This window comes from Triturus cristatus, chromosome 12, assembly GCF_964204655.1.
Source record: "Triturus cristatus chromosome 12, aTriCri1.1, whole genome shotgun sequence".
Lineage (NCBI taxonomy): Eukaryota > Metazoa > Chordata > Amphibia > Caudata > Salamandridae > Triturus > Triturus cristatus.
In genome coordinates, this window is record NC_140595.1 from 584,528,442 (window position 1) to 584,549,136 (window position 20,695).

At 51.2% G+C, this 20,695-nt stretch overlaps 1 protein-coding gene across 1 annotated transcript in view; it reads right to left on the reverse strand.

The window, feature by feature from the left end:
* Positions 1-20,695, reverse strand: part of LOC146776319 (polycystin-1-like protein 3) — a 729,731-nt gene that overhangs the window by 328,638 nt on the left and 380,398 nt on the right. The window contains exon 22 of the mRNA XM_085639623.1: positions 10,996-11,281. Within this exon, the coding sequence (XP_085495749.1) occupies positions 10,996-11,281 (286 nt within the window). The remainder of the gene's footprint in view (positions 1-10,995; positions 11,282-20,695) is intronic.

A 20,695-nucleotide genomic window follows, 5' to 3' on the forward strand; every position in this document is an offset into this window, starting at 1 on the left:
CTAAAACTCTAAAAGATCTAATACAGTCAATGTATGTTGACAATGCTGTCTTAACATCTAATGTGGAAGTAGCAACACCTGCTGATTCAAAAACTGGTAACACTAGCTCCAGAGAAAGGTGGAACCTAGAAAAAAAATGTTGGCACAAACTTGTGGTCAGGTCCTAACTCCAATCTTAAATATGGATGAATTATTGCGAGCGAGCCTAGCTCCCCCAACCTCCTAGCTGAGGTGAGGTCTAATAAAAAAGGGTACTTTAGCCGATAACCAGGGAACCTTGGCTCTCTGTAATGGCTTGAACTGTGTCTACTGCACACATTTAAAAATTACTGAGAGATCCCATTCTGCTACTGATTTAGGGACTACTGGTTTTCTCAGGAGACGAGAAACTAGTGGAATGACTTCAGGCAAATCATCTACAGATCCACTGAAACTTTTATTGATGACCTTTGAAAGGCTAACGTTGATGGGGCTAAATCCATTAGAAAACCATTTCATAAGAACTCAACGACCAGTAATGGATCAATATAATTTTGGTTGAAACCTTTTTCTGAACACCACCTACTAAATGATCTTCAATGTTTATTATATGAGGCTAATGTTGATTGTTTTCTGGATGCCTGAAGTTCTAATGCAACTTGTTTAGAGCAGCCTAAAGACTCCAACCATCCCGCTCAACTTCAAAGCTGTCAAGCTTAATTTCATGAAATCCTCCAGGGACAGGCTAGGAAATTGAAGAGATGGAGGATCTAATGGAAGGTGTACTGGGTCCTCCACAATCACCAGTATCTGAGAGAACCAAGGGTGTCTTAGCCATAACAGGGCTATCAGAACCACTGTTAGCCTCTCCTACCGATTCTTTTGAAGCATCTTCGGGAGGAGGGGAAACAGGGAAATTAATTTATTAACTCCCTCGTCCATAGAATTGACAAGGTGTCCACTGCGGAAGCTTGTGGATAAAAGATCTCCAAGCAGAAATGAGCAAGCATTGCATTCTGGAGATCTACTGTCAGTACTCTAAAGAGAAAAGCGATCTGATTGAACCGGAGTTGAGAGAGATGGAATATTACTGAGGTGAGCAGATCGAGGCTTAACACTATCCACCTGATAGCTCAAGGGACCTTGAATATAATTTGCTCTCAAAGCCACTTCATAATGCTCTGCCCACAGAACATCTTGTGTGCAACTAAGTTGAGCTTCGAGCTCTTCATACTCCGTCTGTTGAGATAGCATCTCATCACCTGATTGTTGGTCCTTACTATGAGGTTCAATCCTTCCAACTGGGTTTGAAATGACTTGATGCCCTTCCCTGCAGCTAGTTCTCACCAGTTGGACTACACCTTTCTCTTCACTGAGGACCTTTCCCACCGGTTCCCACAAAATTGGCCCCCAACCCAAGACACTTGCATTTGTTGTTAATATTTGAGGAGGTGGGAGATGCAATGACACTCATTTCACTAAATGACTCTTTACAAGCCACCAATGGAGTGCTGCGGATACTTGAGGGTCACCGGAATCAAGAAATCAACGTCTTGGGCTGCATAGTTTCTATGATTAAGAGATGATTCAGCAGGTGCTTTAGATGGAATCGAGTCCGAGGGACTAGAAGGGTGGTTGCAGTTGGGTTCTTAACTGGAATTATATGAGGAGCATAGAATGTGCATGGATCAAAGTATGGAATTGGAAGTTTTAGTTTTGAAGTAGCTGGTCAGTTGCTGTGAGCCTGCCTACATGCAAGTTGTATTTCAAGGAACTTAAATAAAATTAATTGAGGGTATGGGAGTATCCTTTTAGTTGCTGCCTTGAACCCCTGAACTATTAGCCAACTCCTGGCTGAAGCTTGATGTTCTGACAATAGATAATCTACATTTGCTTGAAGGGACGCCACTCTCTTCGGTGTAAATTGTACTCAGCATTCCTGAGTATTGATCACAGTTCATATCCTTCAAATATTGATCTGAAGAAAGTTGTTCAACACCCTGAAATGCCCCATCGTGTTTTTGAATCAAGAACATTTTAAATAAAACCCCTGGTTTCATTGATTTTGAGGCACCAGGCTTAAGGCATCTTTCCAGAGGTGATCTTGTACTCAGAGCAACATCGAGTTCTTTTCACCAGATGTTTTGATAATATAGTACCTGTGAATCATATATTTGGAGGTCTTTAAATGGTATTTGATATCCATCTCTTATAATTTGTACGACCCAAGCATCCTGAATCTTTTCATCCACTGTTTTCTGGACCATGTCATTCAGCTCTTCTCCAAATAATTTGAATACTGTAAATGGTACCTTTTGTACCAGTGTTCTTTGCCCTCCATTTAAATTCCAATGCTCCATCCAAAGTAATCTTCTACCCAGAATTGCTGTTCCAGCAGAAAAGGAAGCAGATCATAGAGTTGAAAGTCACAGCCAGCAAAAATTGCACCAGAAGCTCCATGTTAGCTAAAATCGGACGGAGACCAGAACCCTAATTACGTCAGTCATATAAGGATTGGAAGTACTTAAGAAGAACTTGAGATGCGTATGCCACATAAGAGTTTACTCTTAACGAGAAGTTAGCCGTCGCATAGTTTTTTTTAGATACCTCAGTAATTTTCTGTGTGCTACATCCGGAAGAGAAACATCTTCCAAAACAAGATTAGAGGTGGATGCCACTTAAGATAAAATAGTGTTCACCTTCAGGACTTGTGGAAATTGACTAGTAAAGTTGTCAATTAGATATCTTTTATTGAGGAAGCTAGCAATAGATGCTTTTTACACATTTTTCCATTCTTTGAACATTAAATTATTGATAACATCATGCAATGGAGAGAGTCTGCAGGGGTTGCTGTATATTGACAATAAAACGCCTCCTGTTTAGTGGATTGCTCAAACTCGGGACTTCTCTGATATGTACCATCACTCTTCTACAAATCTCCCTTTAGAACCTGCATCCATATCACCATCTGAAGCATTCCAGTACTTTTATGCAAAGTGTTCCTTAAGGTTGAACTCACTGCTGTTTAATAAGGAACTCTAAATCATCCCTTGCAATATGCACCATTTCATCTTCAGGAGCCACACTATGGGCTTTGCTCATAGCCTTGCATGAGTCCATACTGATTTCCGGTAGAATAATCATCCTAAAGCAGCAGATACTTCCTGTTCTATTCTGTTGCTTTGGAGACCAAACCTTGAATCACAGAATAGTTTGGTCTCCAATTCCAGCATACACAGCCTTTCCCAATTGTGCGTTGTCCAACTAGACGCGCTCGAGCAGGACTGGAGCACCAACACCATGCAGCCTCCCTCTGTCCGCAAACCAGTGCGATAAAACTCTCCCCACCCCAGGCCCAGCACGAGTGGGGAGCATACCGATAAGCGTTTCTTGAAATATGCCACTAAGCCCAGCAGAGGGACTGCAAGAAGACTCAAAAACAATAATCAATGAACCGAGAAATAAATATACACAAAGTGTCTTGTAGTCCTATGAGATACAGGAAACAAAACAGGAGGGTTGGCGGGAAAGGGAGTTTCTAACGATGTGAGAATGGGAAAATAGCATTCTTTTCAGTTTAATTTATCATATTCGGGGGGGCGTGGCCAAGATGGCGGGGTGAGCGGACGCCTTTCCTGCCGGCTCCCGCTCCGTTGAACCCTCAACCTCGGTTCTCTAGCTGAATCTCCCCCCAGTTCACGAGAGAACCTGCAGCGGGAGCAGAGGAACCGAGAGCAAGCCGGGGAGAGGCGTCCAGCACCCGCTACGGCCCGGAGACGGGCAGCGCACGGCCGGAGCTGAGGAGCCGCGAGGGGGCGGAGCTTCGCGCCGGGCCGGACGAGACTGCCGTCGGTCTCAGAATCACGCGAGTGCCCGGCCTCGCAGTGGGGGCCAGAAGACAGGCGGCGGTGGACTTGGACCCTTGCCGGGGGTCGACCCAGAAGACGGACTGACACCTGGAGATCGAGGAAGGTGCTACCCGGTCCGGTGGCGGGTTTGACTCCTCCGCCGGCAGCTGCAAGAGACGGCGGCGTGGACGGCCTCCCCCGAGGGCCCGGAGCAGTAGGGAGCGGCCGCAGCCGGCGCGGGCACCAGCGCTGGGGGCTCTGCTGAGGAGCTCGAGGTAATACTGACGTGAGGAGCGCCCTTGCCCACCCGGAGCATAACGGACTCACCCCAGGTACGGGAGGATGCCGACGGCCCCTCGGGGGCGACCTCTGGCGGGAGGTACATCAGACTGCGGGAGGCGCCATTGAGGAGACGCGACAGCCCAGCAAGGAGAGTAGCGGACGGGACCCGGAGGGGCCCCGCTGGAGACCCGGCAGCTCGCAGCTTGAGGGGGTGGCTCAGCCGCCAGAAACTGGGAAACCGGCCCCACAGGTGCAACGACGAACGAGGGGTCCCCCCCCCTTGACCCCGGTGGTGTAGCTCTCAGAACCTGCAGAGGTGTAGCTCTCAGAACCTGCAGAGGGTGGAGGAACGGAGGAGGGCTGGAGACCAGAGACCCTCTCTGCGGGGGAGAGGCACAGAGCGGAGGACATCGTGGCCCAACAGCCCCAGAGTTGCAACGCAGTTGGGGGAGGATACAGTGGTGCCATAAGTGGGAGAGTTAGACGAGGCGGGAAACGGCCTCTGGCACGACCCGGAGTGGCCTATCATCTCGGAGGAGCGAAGTGGCCACGCGCAGGAGTCGGAATCTGCGCCGAGCGGAGACCGGGGGACGCCGCAAAGATGGTGATGGCGGGAGGCGGACACGTGACGGGTAGGGTTCGAGCGCCACTGTACCACAGAGACCATGGCCGGCAGTAAAGGAGGGAAGAAGGGGGACCGCACCCTCCCAGAGCTACTAGGAAGACACCAACAACGAGCAGATCGGGGCAGCAATCTCCCGGGTCCTCCGGAGGGGCACATGAAGCTGGAGGTGGAGAACCCCCCATCACCAGGTCCTTTATGGAGTCTCTCTTCAGCACCCTCAGGGAGGACTTCCAAACCCTGAAGAATGAAGTGGCAGGTGAGGTGCGGGAGCTGCGCCGGGAGGTGGAGGGCCTGGGAGACCGGGTAGGCGCGATGGAAGACGCCAGCCACAGAAGAGACGAGGAGTTTGAACATTTGCAACAAGAAGTGCTGCGCCTCAGAGACCAACAGATTGATCTCCAAGCACACGCCGAGGACCTTGAAAACAGGTCTCGGCGGAACAACATTAGGGTTCAAGGGCTGCCATCCACGGCCGAAGGGACGGACGTAGCGGGGTATATGCAGGCCCTGTTCCGAGAAGTATTGGGAGAAGCAGAGGAGTTCCCAATCCGGATTGACAGAGCGCATCGAGTGGGACCCCAGCGCAGAGCGTCGGCGCCGCCCCCGGACATTTTAGCTTTCCTCACGGATTTCTCACTCAAGGAACGCATCATGGTAGAGGCACGGAAGAGGCAGCTCCTGACTTTCCGAGGCCATCAAGTAGCCCTCTACCAGGACCTGTCAGCTATCACGCTGCAGAAGCGAAAAACGTTCAAGACAGCCACGGATTTCCTAAGAGCACAAGGCACGCCTTATACCTGGGGACATCCTTTTCGGCTCATCTTCCGCTGGAACGGTACTATGCACCAACTACGTTCCCTGCGGGAGACTTGCGGAGTCCTGGGCATTGCTGCACCAGACGACGAGGTGGCCGAGCAGCGGCAGGGTCGCTCCCGGGAGGACGGATGGCGGAGGGTGTCGGGGCGCCGGCCCCGTGAGCGATCCACAAGACCAGACTCGCCCATCATCAGAGCCGGCATGGACGAGGCTGTAATGGAGGTGGCCGGCAACACTGGTGTTAGTGACGTCGCATTGACTGCATGAGGCAGCTCCGGGGGGAGTTCAACACAGCCTTCCTCGAAATGCAGGTTTGGGGGTCGGGGCGGGATGGGGGCGGGCGGGGAAGGAGTAGTGGCCTGACGTCCACTGGTGTACTCTACCGAAGACCTGCTCCCCAGGGAGCCGGACTTGGACATTGATATTCCGGGACTTGGGGGTGCGGAGAGAGGTGTTATGTGCATGTTGTCGGGGGAGGGGCGGACCGGGAATCAGGGAGTTTTGAGGGGCGTTTGGGGGAATGAGAGAGGGGAGGGGGGATTTTGGGGCAAACCGGGAGGGGGAGGAGGGTACCAGGGAAGTGGGGGGGGGGCAGTCCAGTGCGTGTCCGGGGAGGCCGTTACCATAGTGGTGTACATACTACACTCGGTAGATTCTCAGGAGACAAAGCGTTATTGATGACACTCCCACATGTCGCAGACACCTTTTAAAATTGTCACGCTTAATGTCAAAGGCCTAAATAATCCGATCAAACGGTGTGCCGTTCTGTCCCTTCTGGAAAACACCCGAGCGGATATCTGTCTGCTCCAGGAGACCCACCTCTTACCCCGGGACTGCTTTAGGCTGCGATCCTCCGCATTCCCTACACAATACTTCTCATCCAACAACACTAAAACCGCAGGGGTGGCGATCCTCGTAGCCCGGCACTTTAAAGGGGAGGTGCTCCATAAACATGCAGAATTGAAGGGCAGGCTCCTGGTCTACAGAGTCCGGGTGGCTGGTCTCACGTTTGCGATCGGATCCATTTATAGCCCGAACGATCGGCAAGAAAGATTTCTCCGCTCAGCACTAGAGGAGACAGCGACGGCACAGTATAGGTATATAATCTTGGGGGGCGACCTTAACATGGTTTTTGACGGTGTTGCCGATAGATCCGCCCATCGTTCTCCACAGACGGGAGAGTTCTCAGCAGGATGTAGAGCTCTGCTGGCGGAGATGGATGTCGGGGACCTCTGGCGTCACCTGCACCCCATGGATCGGAGCTATTCGTTTTATTCGCATGCGCACAAGACGTATGCACGACTGGACCACCTCTTGGTCTCAGGGCCAGTGCGTGAGCTGGCTACGGCGGCGGACATAGGAGTGATCTCAGTTTCGGATCACGCCCCGGTGTCGGCTACCCTTAGTTTCCCGCCAACCTCCTGTCCCCCACGGATCTGGCGGCTGCGAGACGCACTCCTCGGCAGACGCGATGTGGTCGCACAGGTGACGAAGGCAATACGAGATTACTTGTCCCATAATGAGAACTCAGACACGACCCGGGCGACTCAGTGGGCAGCTCTGAAAGCGGTACTCCGGGGGGAATTTATCGCGATTTCCTCGGCGGACAACGCCAACAGAAGAGGGAAGCGGGAGGAGCTTACGCAGCGGGTCCGTGAGCTGGAGCACATGCATAGCCGGACGGGGGCCCCCAGAATATGGCGGCAACTTCAAGGAGCGAGAAAACTCCTGACCGCCTTGGATATGGACCGCGTGGAATAATCAGCACTTCGTCTCAAACATGCCTACTATACAGGGGGAGATAAATGTGGCAGACTACTAGCGAGTAGGCTCAGGGTCATTCGCCAGAAACACACGGTGAAGGCGATCACCGACCATTCGGGATCCACGGTCACGGACGACGCTAGCATAGCGGAGCGTTTCCGCAGGTATTATGCGAGCCTCTACGCTGGAGATCTCCCGGATGCTCTCGCAACTCGGAGGTATCTGGACTCGGTTTCCCTGCCGTCTCTAACGCCCTCCCAGACAGAGGCTCTTGAGCGGGACATTACAACGGAGGAAGTGATATCCGCAATAGCCCGCCTTAAACATGGCAAATCCCCGGGACCGGACGGCTTTACGTCACTTTTTTATAAAACGTTCTGTGCACTGCTGGCACCCATCCTCACGTGTTTGTTTAACACCTTTGCGACACCGGGTGCCATCCCGCCAGACCTATTGCGAGCGTCCCTTGCGGTGATCCCCAAGCCGGGTAAGGACAGATCATGCTGCGGCTCCTATCGACCAATATCTCTCCTTAATATTGATCTCAAACTATACACAGGGATCTTAGCAGCGCGTCTCGCCCCCCTCTTGCCGGGGCTTATCGATCCGGATCAAGCGGGGTTCATCCCCGGGAGACAAACGGTCGATAACACCAAAAGAATCATTCACCTTATTGAGAAAGCGTTGCGAATCCGAGGAGAGAGGATGTTGCTATTAGTGGACGCCGAAAAGGCGTTTGACCGCGTGCATTGGCCGTACCTAGAACAGGTGTTAGCGAAGGTGGGAGTAGGGGACAAATTTCGCCACATGATTTTTAATTGCTACAGATCCCCAACGGCCAATGTAAGAGTTAACGGATACAGCTCGAAGAGCTTCGACATTGAAAGAGGCACGAGACAGGGGTGTCCGCTGTCACCATTACTCTTTGCATTATATATGGAACCCTTTGCCCAACGGATCCGGGATAACCCGGCGGTGAAAGGAGTGAAGTTCGGTGGCTTCAGCCATGCAGTTAGTCTATATGCTGATGACGTGATACTCTCCATAGATGATCCGCTCTCGGCCTTACCAGCGTGCATTGAAGAACTGACCTCCTTTGCAGAGGTGGCAGGATTTAAAATGAATATGGGCAAGTCGGTGGCCCTGGATCTCTCCCTGGCGCCGGCGACCAGGGCCCTTTTGCAGCACCGAGTCCCTATAGTCTGGTCCCGGGAACCGGTGCCCTATCTAGGAGTCCTTCTGGCTCCAACGCTGCCCACAATAGTATTGGCCAACTACACCGCCTTGGGCCGGAAGGTCAGGGATGAATTGGCACGCTGGAATCGTGGCACCCTGTCGCTGCTCGGCAGGGTGGCGGCGGTCAAGATGACAATCTTGCCGCAGGTCCTCTATGTGTTTAGGGCACTTCCGCTGCGCCCGCCAGCGGGATGGCTCCGGCAGATGCAGTCGGATCTGGGACGCTTTATTTGGCAGGGAAAGAAGCCTAGAATGCGGAGAGCACTCTCATTGCTAGCACCGGAGGCGGGGGGGCTCGGCGTACCGGACCTCCGCAAATACTTTCACGCGGCGCAGCTGCGACACCTGGTGGAGTGGAGCAGATGGGAGTCGGATAAACACTGGCTTTTCCAGGATCAGGCGGTGGCGGGGCGACCTCTGCAGGAGATACCGTTCCTTCGCAGAGCGCACCGCCCGGCTAACTTATATGCCTCCTTTATCACTAGAGTGCATCTCCAAGTCTGGGATGCCACGAATCTCGTACACGGGTTGACCACGTTCCCCTCTCCGCTGACACCTCTGGCGGATAATCCGGAGTTTGCACCAGGGATGGAGAGGGGTGCACTCGGACGCTGGCGAGAGGCGGGATGTAGGGCCCTGTGCCATATATACAACGCAGAAGGGATTATCTCCTTTGCTGACCTCCGACGGGACTACGCATTGCCGGAAACCGAGAGATTACGGTATTTGCAGATTCGCCACTGGGCGTTACACCCGCAGGTGCGCGAAACAGCGGACAGACGACTCCTCCCTTACGATCGCTGGCTGTTAACTCGCACGTCCAACACAAAACTCATCAGTGATTTGTACCGATTCCTCCAGGTGCCCCCCTCGCACTTTTACAACCCGGGGCGGGAACGATGGGAGGAGGAGCTGGGACGGACCCTGAGTCACGAGGAATGGGGACAGATAGCTTACAGGGCTAGGCACTCGGCATATCACACGGGCCTTACCGAAACCTTCACCAAGGTCTCCACATATTGGTATTACACTCCAGCACGTATACACGCCATGGACAGTAGTAAGGAAGACACCTGTTGGAGGGGCTGTGGGCGGGTGGGTACATTGACACATATTCTGTGGGAATGCCCCTTACTTGCGGCTTATTGGAAGGAGGTGCTCGACGAGGTTGACTCCCACTTTAAGACTGAGTTGCCACGCCTCCCGGCCTACATAGTGTTGGGCCTCCCCAACGACCTGATGTACCCCTTGAAATCCCGCAGAGGCAGACAGATCGCCATAGCATTGGGATCTGCCATTCAGAACATCTTGGTACACTGGCGCTCTCCCACGCCCCCTACGATCATGGGCTGGCTGCACAGGCTATGGCATGTCTTGGGCATGGAGAAACTCTCATTGACAGTGACAGGGGACACGGAGACGTTTGATGACCTCTGGCAGCCATTCCGGTCCTTACTGGTCACAGAATTCAGGGAACTGACCTGCCCCAGATACCTTCGCCTTTTGAGGCTTACTACACAAGAGAGCTCCGCCCCTTGATGGAGTGTGATGGTGGAGCAGGATGAGGCCCCCGGGCGAGGCAACAAAGCCGAGCGGGACTTACTGGAAACACGCACTGGACTGGGGAGGGGGGAGGTAGGGGTGGGGGGGGTGGAGGGCGGGAGGGGGAGAGGGAGGGGGGTGTTAAGACGGGATTGGGTTTTGTTCTATTGATTTTCTGAATGTCATGACAGATAGCAGTCCTGCTGGACCAGTCTTAGTCATAGAGCCCCCTGCAGGAACTGGGCCCTACCCGTCAAATTAGGACGCCTTTTCGAGGGGCGCCTTGCGGGTCTGACTGCACAGTGTATACGATACACTGATCGTAGCCCACAATACTCCCTTTCGTATGAAACGCGGCCGGCCCTGAGGGGTTGTAGGCGACATGCTGTGTTAACACTGATTTCTCACGGGGCTGGATTGGAGTGAGAGTAGGCCGCCCCTCTGACACAGTAATGAGCCGGCCCGCAGGGTTGTAGGCGAAGCTGCTGATGTTGTCCATGACAATCTGTTTGTGTTAAAACTAATAAAAGATTTAAACATAATTTATCATATTCGTAATACTGTGCGGAAGGCATCGATTGCTCAACTCATAAGGGCTGGGAGGAGGAGAATAGATGATGGGTAATAGAATGATTTGCATATTGGCTTTCCTAACAGGCCATAATTCCGTGATCCTCAGCAAATCCTTTTAACCCTTCCTATGTCTTCGTTTTCTAATCTGCTAAAATCGTAAGTGCTCAGGAACATGCTGTGCGCCAATTTCAAATACGGTTCATACAGTTCAAAGGCCTTGTACCACCCAGACTACCCATTCACCCCAGAGTGTTTGTTCTCCGCTTCTCTATGCTAGTTCCACCCACTCTTTGGCGTCATTGTGACGAACCTTTTATTTTTGTTTCCCACCTGGTTGCAGTGCTACAATTTGTGCCGAGCTCGGCCACATATCCTCCCCCGGAGTAGGTACCAAACGTTGCCCAGACGGGGTACCCTTCGAGCTCGTCTTCGGTTTGATAGTGCCATATCGAACTTTCATTCGTGCTGTTCGGCGGTAGTGGACTCCACCCTACTCCGTAGTCTGCTTCGTCCTCGATGTTATACAAGTTGAATGAGAGATGGGGGTCGTCGATGATTCGAAGCTGTCGAATCCGAGCACTTCCGAGAAGGAGTGAATTCCCATCTGTGATAAATCCTGCCGTGGAGAGAGGAAGAGTCATCGAGGGCCAACAGACACTTTTGATCACAGGACTGTAGCAGTGCTTGAAATGGAAATATAGAAGAAGATAATTTACTTACCTGTAACTGTAGTTCTCCAGTATTGGAATCTTTCATAGATTCACATGCTTGAATCATTCCCAACCGTCGAGATGGGAGTCCCCTTTATATTAAAAAAGTATTGTCACAATAGACATAGGACTTAAAGACCTAAGCCCTCATTATTTAGTAGCATATCCAAGTCCTTATTTTAAAAAAGAGCAAACATAGAAAACAACCAATCAGATGATACCACCCTGTAGAACCTCCCTGAGAGAAGCTCTAGTCCCTCAGATTTTCTTAAGCACAGTGGGCCAGATGTACGATGGATTTTTGCATGTGCAAATGGGTTTTAGACTCGTTTGGGCATGCAAAAATCCTGTGGGCCATGTACTAACCCTATTTTGCGACTCGCAAAATAGTGTTTAGTGACTCGCTATTAGGAAGGGGTGTTCCTTTCCTAATAGAGAACCCATCAGCTATGTAAGAATGTGTTGCGACCACATTTGCGGTTGCAAAACACTAACGGGAAGAGGTCACCAGGGGACCCCTACCCCTTTGGGAATGCTTGCACAAACATTTTTTAAGGACAGGCAGTGGTCAGGGACCAATGCCTGCCCTTAAAAAATGAAAAAGAAAAGTACAATTTTTTTTTTTAAATGCATCCCCTTTTCCTTTAAAAAAAACTGCTGTGTTTAAAAGCAGTCCCAGACATGGAGGTCTGCTGACCCCAGCAGGCCACCATCCCTGGGAGTGCTAGCCATTCCCAAAGGGGTCGCAAATTGCAAAAGCCTCATTAATATTCATGCAATTTGCGACCCCTTTGGAAATCGCAAACAGTGTCTCAGACACTGTTGTACATCTGAAATTGCGACTCGCAAATTGCGACTCGCAATTTTGCGCAATTTGCGACTGGCAATTTCCAATGGTCGTACATCTGGCCCAGTGTGTATAAATAGAAGCACCTACGAGACAAAAATGAGCCTTTTTAGAGGAGGTGGATGGGTCGCATGTAAATCTATGAAAGATTCCAATACTGGAGAACTACAGTTACAGGTAAGTAACTTATTTTCTTACTCCAGTATTGGAACTTTCATAGATTCACATGCTTGAATCAGAGTAAAGAGCAGTAATTAGCACATTTCGCTATGTACTAATAAAGATATACACATATGTATATACATACACATACACACATATATATGTATGTGTATATATATACACATACATATGTATGTTTGTGTGTATGTATGTGTGTGTATATACATATATATATATATATATATATATATATATATATATATATATATATATATATATATATATATATATATATATATATAAATAATTATGCAAACAGTAAGGAACTATGTTTTGCAGATACATGATAGTAAATAAATACACCTCAAACAGAAAAAGAAAGTGCGCGTCAAAAATTGGATGGTGGGAAGTAAAGAAAGGCTCACCTTTCATTGAAACAGATGTCTTAGCACCGCTTGTCTCACTGCAGCATCTCTCATGACCTCAGAGTCCAAGCAATGATGCTTAGTAAATGTGTGTGGCTTCTTCCAGGTTGCTGCCCTCCGATGTCCAATAGGGACACACTGGCAAACAGCACCATAGACGTAGACACAGTAGAGTGAGCACAGATTTTTGACAGCAGCGCCTGGCTGCTTGTTGATGGCAGAAGAGGATTGCACTAGAGATCCATCTAGAGATGCTTTGTTTCGTTAGAGGGAAACCTTTCCTAGGTGCGCTGTAAGCTACAAACAATTGAGTGGATTTGCTGAAGGATTTGGTTCTGTCCAGATAGAACTTTAGGCATCGTTTTATATCCAAGGAATGCAAGCATGTTTAACTGCCGAATGAGGATTTGGGAAAAAAGATTTTAGCACAATTGGTTCGTTAAGATGAAAGTCTGAGAGGATTTCAGGGATAAAATTAGGATTGGTCCGTAGAATGACCCGATCGTGTTTTGGTTTAAATCTGTTTTTTATTTATTTGACCGTAAAGATCAATACACTACTACCCACCTACATCTGCTCGGCCGGTGGTGATTGAATACTAGGAGAGGCAAAACCTGAGAGAGCAGAGGATGCAGGGTAGTGTGCAGTAAACAAGGACAGTAGAATAGGAGTAACAGGAACTGGGGGAGCGAGAGAGTATTGCATAGTAGTAAAGGAGTCTGTGGGGGTGTATTCAAGTGTTATGGTACTCTGTAGGCGCTTCTGCTGATGTTAAACGCAGGAATTGTAGGTAGCGGGGACAGGATAGTTACCTGAAATCAGTAGAAAAGTATGTCAAGGCGGGTTGCCACATCTTGTCGAACAGGGGAAGAGGCTGCATTGCTACGGCAGTTAATTTCTCCATGCCAATTATGTCCCACAGTTTGTCTGACGGGATGGTTGCAGTGTTCCATCTACTACTAAGAAGGTGTTTAGCTGCACCAAGAGCAAGAGTGATAGCTCTCCGTCTAGGTTACCATAACTGGTAAGTGAGTGGGTTTGGGAGGCATAAAGGTATGTAGTTGGGGAACCTCGGAATGTCTGTCATGTAGATGGTGTTTACTGCTTCTAGTACTCCCTCCCAGAAGGATTGTAGCATGGGCCAGTGCCAAAGCAGGTGAGTAAGAGTGCCCTGCCAGCAGTGGTCGTCCTCATTTGAGTTCCAAGTCGCCATTTTAGCTGGTGAAAGGTACCAGTAATGGGCTATTTTTAGGAACATTTCCTAACTGGTAACGTTAAGAGCAGACATGCGGGCTCAGTGTAGTATGTCACTCCAGTCCCTGTCTGTGAAGGGTCTCTGACATTTCCTTTCCCATCTTGCCCGCCCTGGCGATCGCAATGGTGACTCCAGTGCATTTAAAAAGTATAGATATCAGAGAGTATTTTCGTATCTGTGTGTCTTGTGAGAAGCCATTTTTCAAAGGGTGTCAAGACTCTGCTGGCATGCGGTCAGATCCACGGCTGCGTCACCCAATGGGCTACTGCCAGATACTGCCATCTTGCGGTCTCCAGAAGACCATAAGAGGCCTGGAGCTTAGGGACGTCCATATACCCCTCCGGGTCAAATAGGTCCCCAATATGTTTGCAGTTGGCTTCTTGCCATGCTTGGAATGCCATGCCTGAAGCTGCTGGGGAAAATCTGGGTTCCCAATCAGGGGAGTTTGGGGAGATACGGGCATTGAGAGCCTGCGTCGCAGTTAGACCAATGGTGGCGTGGGTCACCAGGGAGACAGAGACACTCAGCGGCCTATGGGTTTTCGGAAGCCAGGATATTTTCCCGATATGCATGCCCGCAATAGCCTGATGAATAAAACACCAATGCTTCTCCATCAAGGGCGGGACCACTCCACCATGTAGCGCAGCTGCGCTGCTTGATAATAGAAGTGAAGGTTCGGAATTTCAAAGCCGCCCACTTGTATCGGCAAGTAGGCACGAGTCTTGGCCATCTTTGCGTACTTGCCAGCCCAGATAAAATCCCAAATAAGTGTCTGTAATTTATCCAAGAGGGCTGGGGGAAGCTGGGGTGGGAGAGTCTGCATCACATAGAGGGTCTTGGGTAGTATTGTCATTTTAATGGCTGCTACCCACCCGAGCCAGGACAAGTTTTGAGTTTTCCAGGCGGTGAGGGTCAAACGCGTGGTGTTGAGGATGAGACCATAGTTTTGGGCAGCAATGGATGGAAGTGTAGCATGAATCAGGAGTCCCAGATATGGAATTCGGCCCTCAGTCCACAGGAAAGGCATGAGGGTTGTCAAACGGGCCTGTGATACCAAGTGCTAATGACTTTAGTAGATTAATTTAAAGCCTGAGGGGGACGTAAAGTCAGCCAGCTCTGTCACAACAGCCCTTAAAGATAGTTCGGGGTCGGTGAGTGTCAAAAGGACATCGTCTGCGTAAAGCATGAGCTTATCAGCCATCCTGATACACTTCGCTAGGGGCTCCATATAGGGTGCGAAAAGCAGGGGATACAAGGGACAACCCTGCCATGTCCCCCACGTGATACCTATACCCAGCCTCTGCAGGACCCTTTGCAGGAAGGCCCAGTGCACCCGATCAAAGGCCTTTTCGGCATCGATCGACAGGAGGCCTGCTGGTGTCCAGGTGCGTTGCACCTTGTCTATTCGATGGCTCAGTCGCTTAGTGTTGTCACTGCACCCCCATTCCAGAATAAACCCAGCTTGATCTGGATCCACTAATCCCTGCACATAAAGATTTAGTCTGCGGGCAAGTACACTGGTAAAGAGTTTTGCATCAATATTCAGGAGGGAAATCGGGCGATAGGATGCACTGTACTTAGGGTCCTTGCCCGCTTTAGGGATCACCGTAATTGTAGCCAGGCACATTGATTCAGGCAGGGCGCTCATGTTGCTAAGAGTTTTAAACAGGCGGGCCTGGGGGGGCGAGGTGTGGAACGAAAGTCTTGTAGAATTTCGCAACAGGGCCTAGTGCCTTGCTAGGCTATAAGTTCTGGATGGCCGTTAAAACTTCCGGAGTAATTATATCTGCATCCAGGGCATCCAGGGCAGAAAACACATGTCCCCTGTGTTGGCTTGAGGCAAAGGGGATAAGTTGGCTTTGGGCATCCAAGTCTAATTGAGGTTTCGCGGTGTAAAGAGACTCGTAAATGCACTAAACGCTTCATCGATTTCTATGTCCCGATGAAGGAGAAGCCTGTCTGACCCTACAATCTCAGAAACCCTTCGCTCAATGACTTGCGCTCGGAGGCGGTGTGCGAGCATCCGCCCTGCCCTGTTGCTCCAGCATAATATTTTCAGTGAATGTGGAGTAGGGTGTAATCCGCCTTGCCCATGTCAACCTCGCATGAGTTACTCCGAGCTGCTGTTTGTTGCCGGAACACCGCTACCAAGCCGGAGCACACAAGCTTGGCTTCGAGTTCTTTAACTTGTGTCTCTAGGTGGCTGCGCTTAATCCGCCGCTCTCTATTATGGGTCGTAGCTATTGCAATCAATTGTTCCCTAATCACCCCGTTAAGTGTTGCCCACAGGTTGGCTGGGGTGGTCGCTGGTGTATCGTTTACATCCAAGAAAGTGGTTAACGCAGTCAATATGTCAGATCGTGTTTGGTCGTATGTGAGAAGTTTCGTATTAAGGTGCCATTGTGGTGCTGTTCGCGCCTGCCCCGGTAGCTGAAGATGTAGGGTGATGGGTGAGTGGTCAGAAAGGGCTGCCGTCCCAATGCCAACTGAAACAGTATCAAGGGTGAGTTCCAGTGACGTGAGGAAGTAATCAATGCAGGCATTCATTTGGTGTGCAGCTGAAAAAAAAATGTATTCCACGCTGTAGGATGCCTATATCGCCAAACGTCCGTCAGACCCGCCTCCTCCAAACAAAGCCTAGTAGACGGAGTCAATACCCCGGATTGCCCCACCGTGGGTGTGGTGCGGTCTCTGTGTGTGTCCATTACAATGTTGAAGTCTCCCCCAACTAGCATCCTATTGTCTGCCGTCATCAAGAATTGGCCCATGGATACCCTAATGAAGGATTCCTGGCATTCGTTCAGGGCGTAAATCGTGGCAATTGTGTATGTGATGCCAGCGAAAAGAATATGCAACGCCAACAGCCTACCTGGTATGTCTAGGAGGACCCTCTCGACTCTCCCTGAGAAATGTGTGGCCAACAGGACAACTACCCCCACCCTCTTGGTGCCCTCTGAAGAGAAAAACTGTCTATGAAACCATAGGGAGCGAAGTTTACACCAGTCACTCTGAAGCAGGTGCGTTTCTTGTAACATGCAAATGTCACACTTGGAGTCCAGCAAGAAGGAAAGGAGTGCCAGGCATTTAGATGGTGCATTAAGGTCTCACACATTGAGGCTAAGGATGTATAGTGCCACACCATTATCTGGGAGTGTATGTGAGAGGGTACGACCCCCAGAGAAAAGCGTCTGAGTCTCTGAGAGGAGGAAAGTGGGGCAACAATAGAGATAGAATAGAGAAGGGGATCACAGGAAGAGAAGGATATAACATTCCAATGGGTGAAAGAACAACAACTCATACAATTCCCCCACCTGGGGTCAAACAATGGATATGCGGTAGGGTCCATGTCACCGGCTAGATCACCAACCAAGTAGTGGCTGCAGTGGGGGAGCTCAGCCACAAAATAGGGTCTGCAGTTGGAAGCCATGACACAAAGTTATCACTCATCCCTCTGTGATTGGTGCGTTGCAAGAGTGTTGGGTGAGGGGTGGTACAGAGATGAGGTAGTGAAAGACAATCAGTTACCTCTGTCTGTTTGGTCAGATTCACCATCTCACCGGAGTTGTTGGATTAGTTTATTGTGGGCTTCTCGGCTGTCTGCCTCAGATGGTCTTTTCAGAGCCTTCACTCAGCATCGCCTCGAGCGCCTCGAGGTTGGAGCCGCTGCGAGGTCCCATCACAGGGAGGCAGCCCTTGAGGAAGGGCACAGGGCCGGCATCCCAGGAAATGCCCGAGCGTCCCCAAGGGACCGCACTGTACGTGTCTCTTCCTGCCATAATAACTGAAGCCGGAATGGGTGACCCCATTTGTATTTAATATTTTTATCCCATCGGAGATCGGTGAGGTGCTTAAGCTCTTCTGCGTTGCAAGGTCATAGGCGAGAGATCCGGACAAAGCCACAAGTGGTAATCATCGAAGGTAATAGAGGATTGTTCTCGTGACAGGGACATTAATATTTCTTTCTGCCAGTAAGAGTGAAGGCAAGTCAGTATGTCTGCTCCTGGCGCAGTGGCCGGACGGCTGGCACGGTGTGCCCGGTCCAAGATGATTTCCTCAACCTGCAGAGAGGGGGCAACCTGCTTGAAAAGGTTAACAAGAAAGTCATCCAGAGAACTCAAGATTGCCTGGAGTGGGACTCCCCTGATCTGTATGTTGGCGCAGCGGGATCTGTTTTCCAGATCCTCAAGGCGATAGCATAGGTCTATGTAGCAGTCGCGCAACGCTATCAGTTCCTGCCGATGTCCCTTGAGTTCTTCTTCACGTTCGTCCTGACCCTCCTCTAGTGCGGCCAGTCTTTAACCCACTGTTTCTACATCTAGTCGTAGGTCCTTAATTTCAGCTGCGATTTCCCACTTAAGGCCAGCAAAGTATTCCCGTATTGTTCCAAATAGGTGTTCCAAAAAGGCTTTGGTGATAGGGGAGTCATCGCCTGCTGCAGCACCGACATTGTCGGCATCAATTTGTGGGCCCGATTGCCGTGGCCACTCGCGCCCTGGCCCTTCTTAGGGGCAGATTTAGCAAAAATGTCCTTCACAGAAGTCTCCTTCCTTGCATTCCGATGGCAGGACATACCGTCACAAGGGAGTTGGGCTCCACCAGCCACCACTGTCCAACCGTATCAAAAGGAGCAGTGGCCTGAACCGTGGGAGGGCTTGGCCCCCGCCGCAACCCAGTTACCAATAAAGACAGCGTGTAGGGGTGTGTCCAAAGGGGTCCCACTATGCAGATTCGGTGTGTGGGTGCCCCACAGAGAGCGGGCCGCTCTGCGATGACTAATTGTAGCTGTCTCGTGCAGTGTCCGGGGACCTCCGCCGGGCACAATGGATCCAGCGCTAATGAGTTCGCTGACCGGGAGCAGTGGATGGGGGGCATATTGAGGAGGTGGGCCGGCTCACCACCTGTGAACTGCAGAACGCCACTCGTGTGACCCTCGCCTTCCAAAGCTCCCGGGTAGGCCGTTATGCCAATCCGTAGCACCAAATATGCAGACCAGGAAACAGGGACGCTAAGTTGCCAGGACCCAAGACGATGGCATCCGCAGTGTCTGGTGACTGAGAGAGTGCCGGGTGTTGAGAGTTGAGTGCAGCTGGTGAGATTACTATCCAGAGAGGAGGGGGGGAGCCGCCCAACAAGTCCAGGTCAGATCAGCCCAGGTCAGATACAGTGGGGCCTGGTCCAGAGGTCCACGTGGCTCGGACCAATATATGTGCTGAGCCCAGCTCTCCCCCTAGACCGCTGTCATTCGTGCACCGTCGGTAGCACTCTATTTCATTTAAATCCACGCATCTCTGCCCGTGGGCTATTGTGTACTCACTCAATGCAGGCGACAGCGGTGGGGATTTTCCTCTGATGAAGCACCAGGGAGGAGCAGCAGGCTCTGGACAACTGTGTTGCAGGTGCCGGCGGCGGTGGTACCCGAGCCAGCCACCTTGACCGCACGTCCCCATGGGACGCAGGGGGGGCGCAGAGTTCCTACGCACTGCGCCACTCTCGGGGGCAAGCAAGCCCCCCGCCACTTCCCCTTAATGTGCTCGGAAGTTTGTGGGCTCCGGGCTCTGCGGTCTATGTGGTGAATCTTGCTCCGCTTCCAGCAGCGGCCTCGATCCACCAACCAGCCCCACAGGATGGGCCGCCCCGGGACCCCACGTCCAGGGAAGCCTGGCTTGAGCTGCAGGAACCTCTGATGCGGTGTGTGTCCTTTCCTTCTTAGCCCGGGGGCCTGTGTGTATTCCCGCTCTGCTGGTGAAGGCGGTGGGGGTGCCGGAACATCTGGTTCACAGCTACCAGTGGCTCCGCACCCTCTATCGGCTGTCAGGATTCCAAGGGGCCCGCTTCCGCTCCCACCACAGGTGAGACACGGCAGGCTTTAGTGCACCCAGATGCAAAAATGTGAGTGGGATGGGAGGAGCCCCCGCCACGTCGCAGTAGCGGGTCTCGGTAGCCGCGGGCTCCCCTCCTTGCGGCCTGGGTGGAGGCGCTCTGTCCCCCGAGTCTGTGTCTGCGTGACTCATGGGGTGTCGCAGCAGTGCCCCCCGATCAGGGTGGTTGGATTCGGGCTGCAGGCGGGCTCAATGTGGTGCTTGGCATAAAAGGTAGACGGCGTCCGGCGGTGCTCCGGGATGTGCAACTTAGGTGGTCGCCATCTTTGACACCCGCCCGATCGTGTTTAAACTGTAAAATGGTTCTTGTATAGTGAAGGCTTGGAGTTCACCAACTTTCCTTGCAGATGTAAGGGCCAGGAGGAGAGCGATCTTCCAGGATCCAGGAGAGGAACTTTGCATTAGCTCTATTTATAGGTTCAAAAGGGTGCTTCATTAGCTGTGCAAGCACCATGTTGAGTTGCCATGTCGGAGGAGGAGTTCTCATAGGTGGAAGACTGCTTTAAGGAATTGCTTTACTAGTCTGCTAGACCACAAAGATGGGATCTCAGATAATATCCGGAAACAAGAGAGAGCTGCTAAGTGTACTATGATCGAGGCATGAGCTAAACCTGTACGTGACAAATGGAGGAGATACGGCAAAATCTCCTCTGGAGATGATCAGAGAGGGTGCATCTTAGCTGATCTACACTAAACACAGAACCTTTTCCACTTTAAAGAGTATGTCCTGTCGGTACCATTCGCTCGAGCTC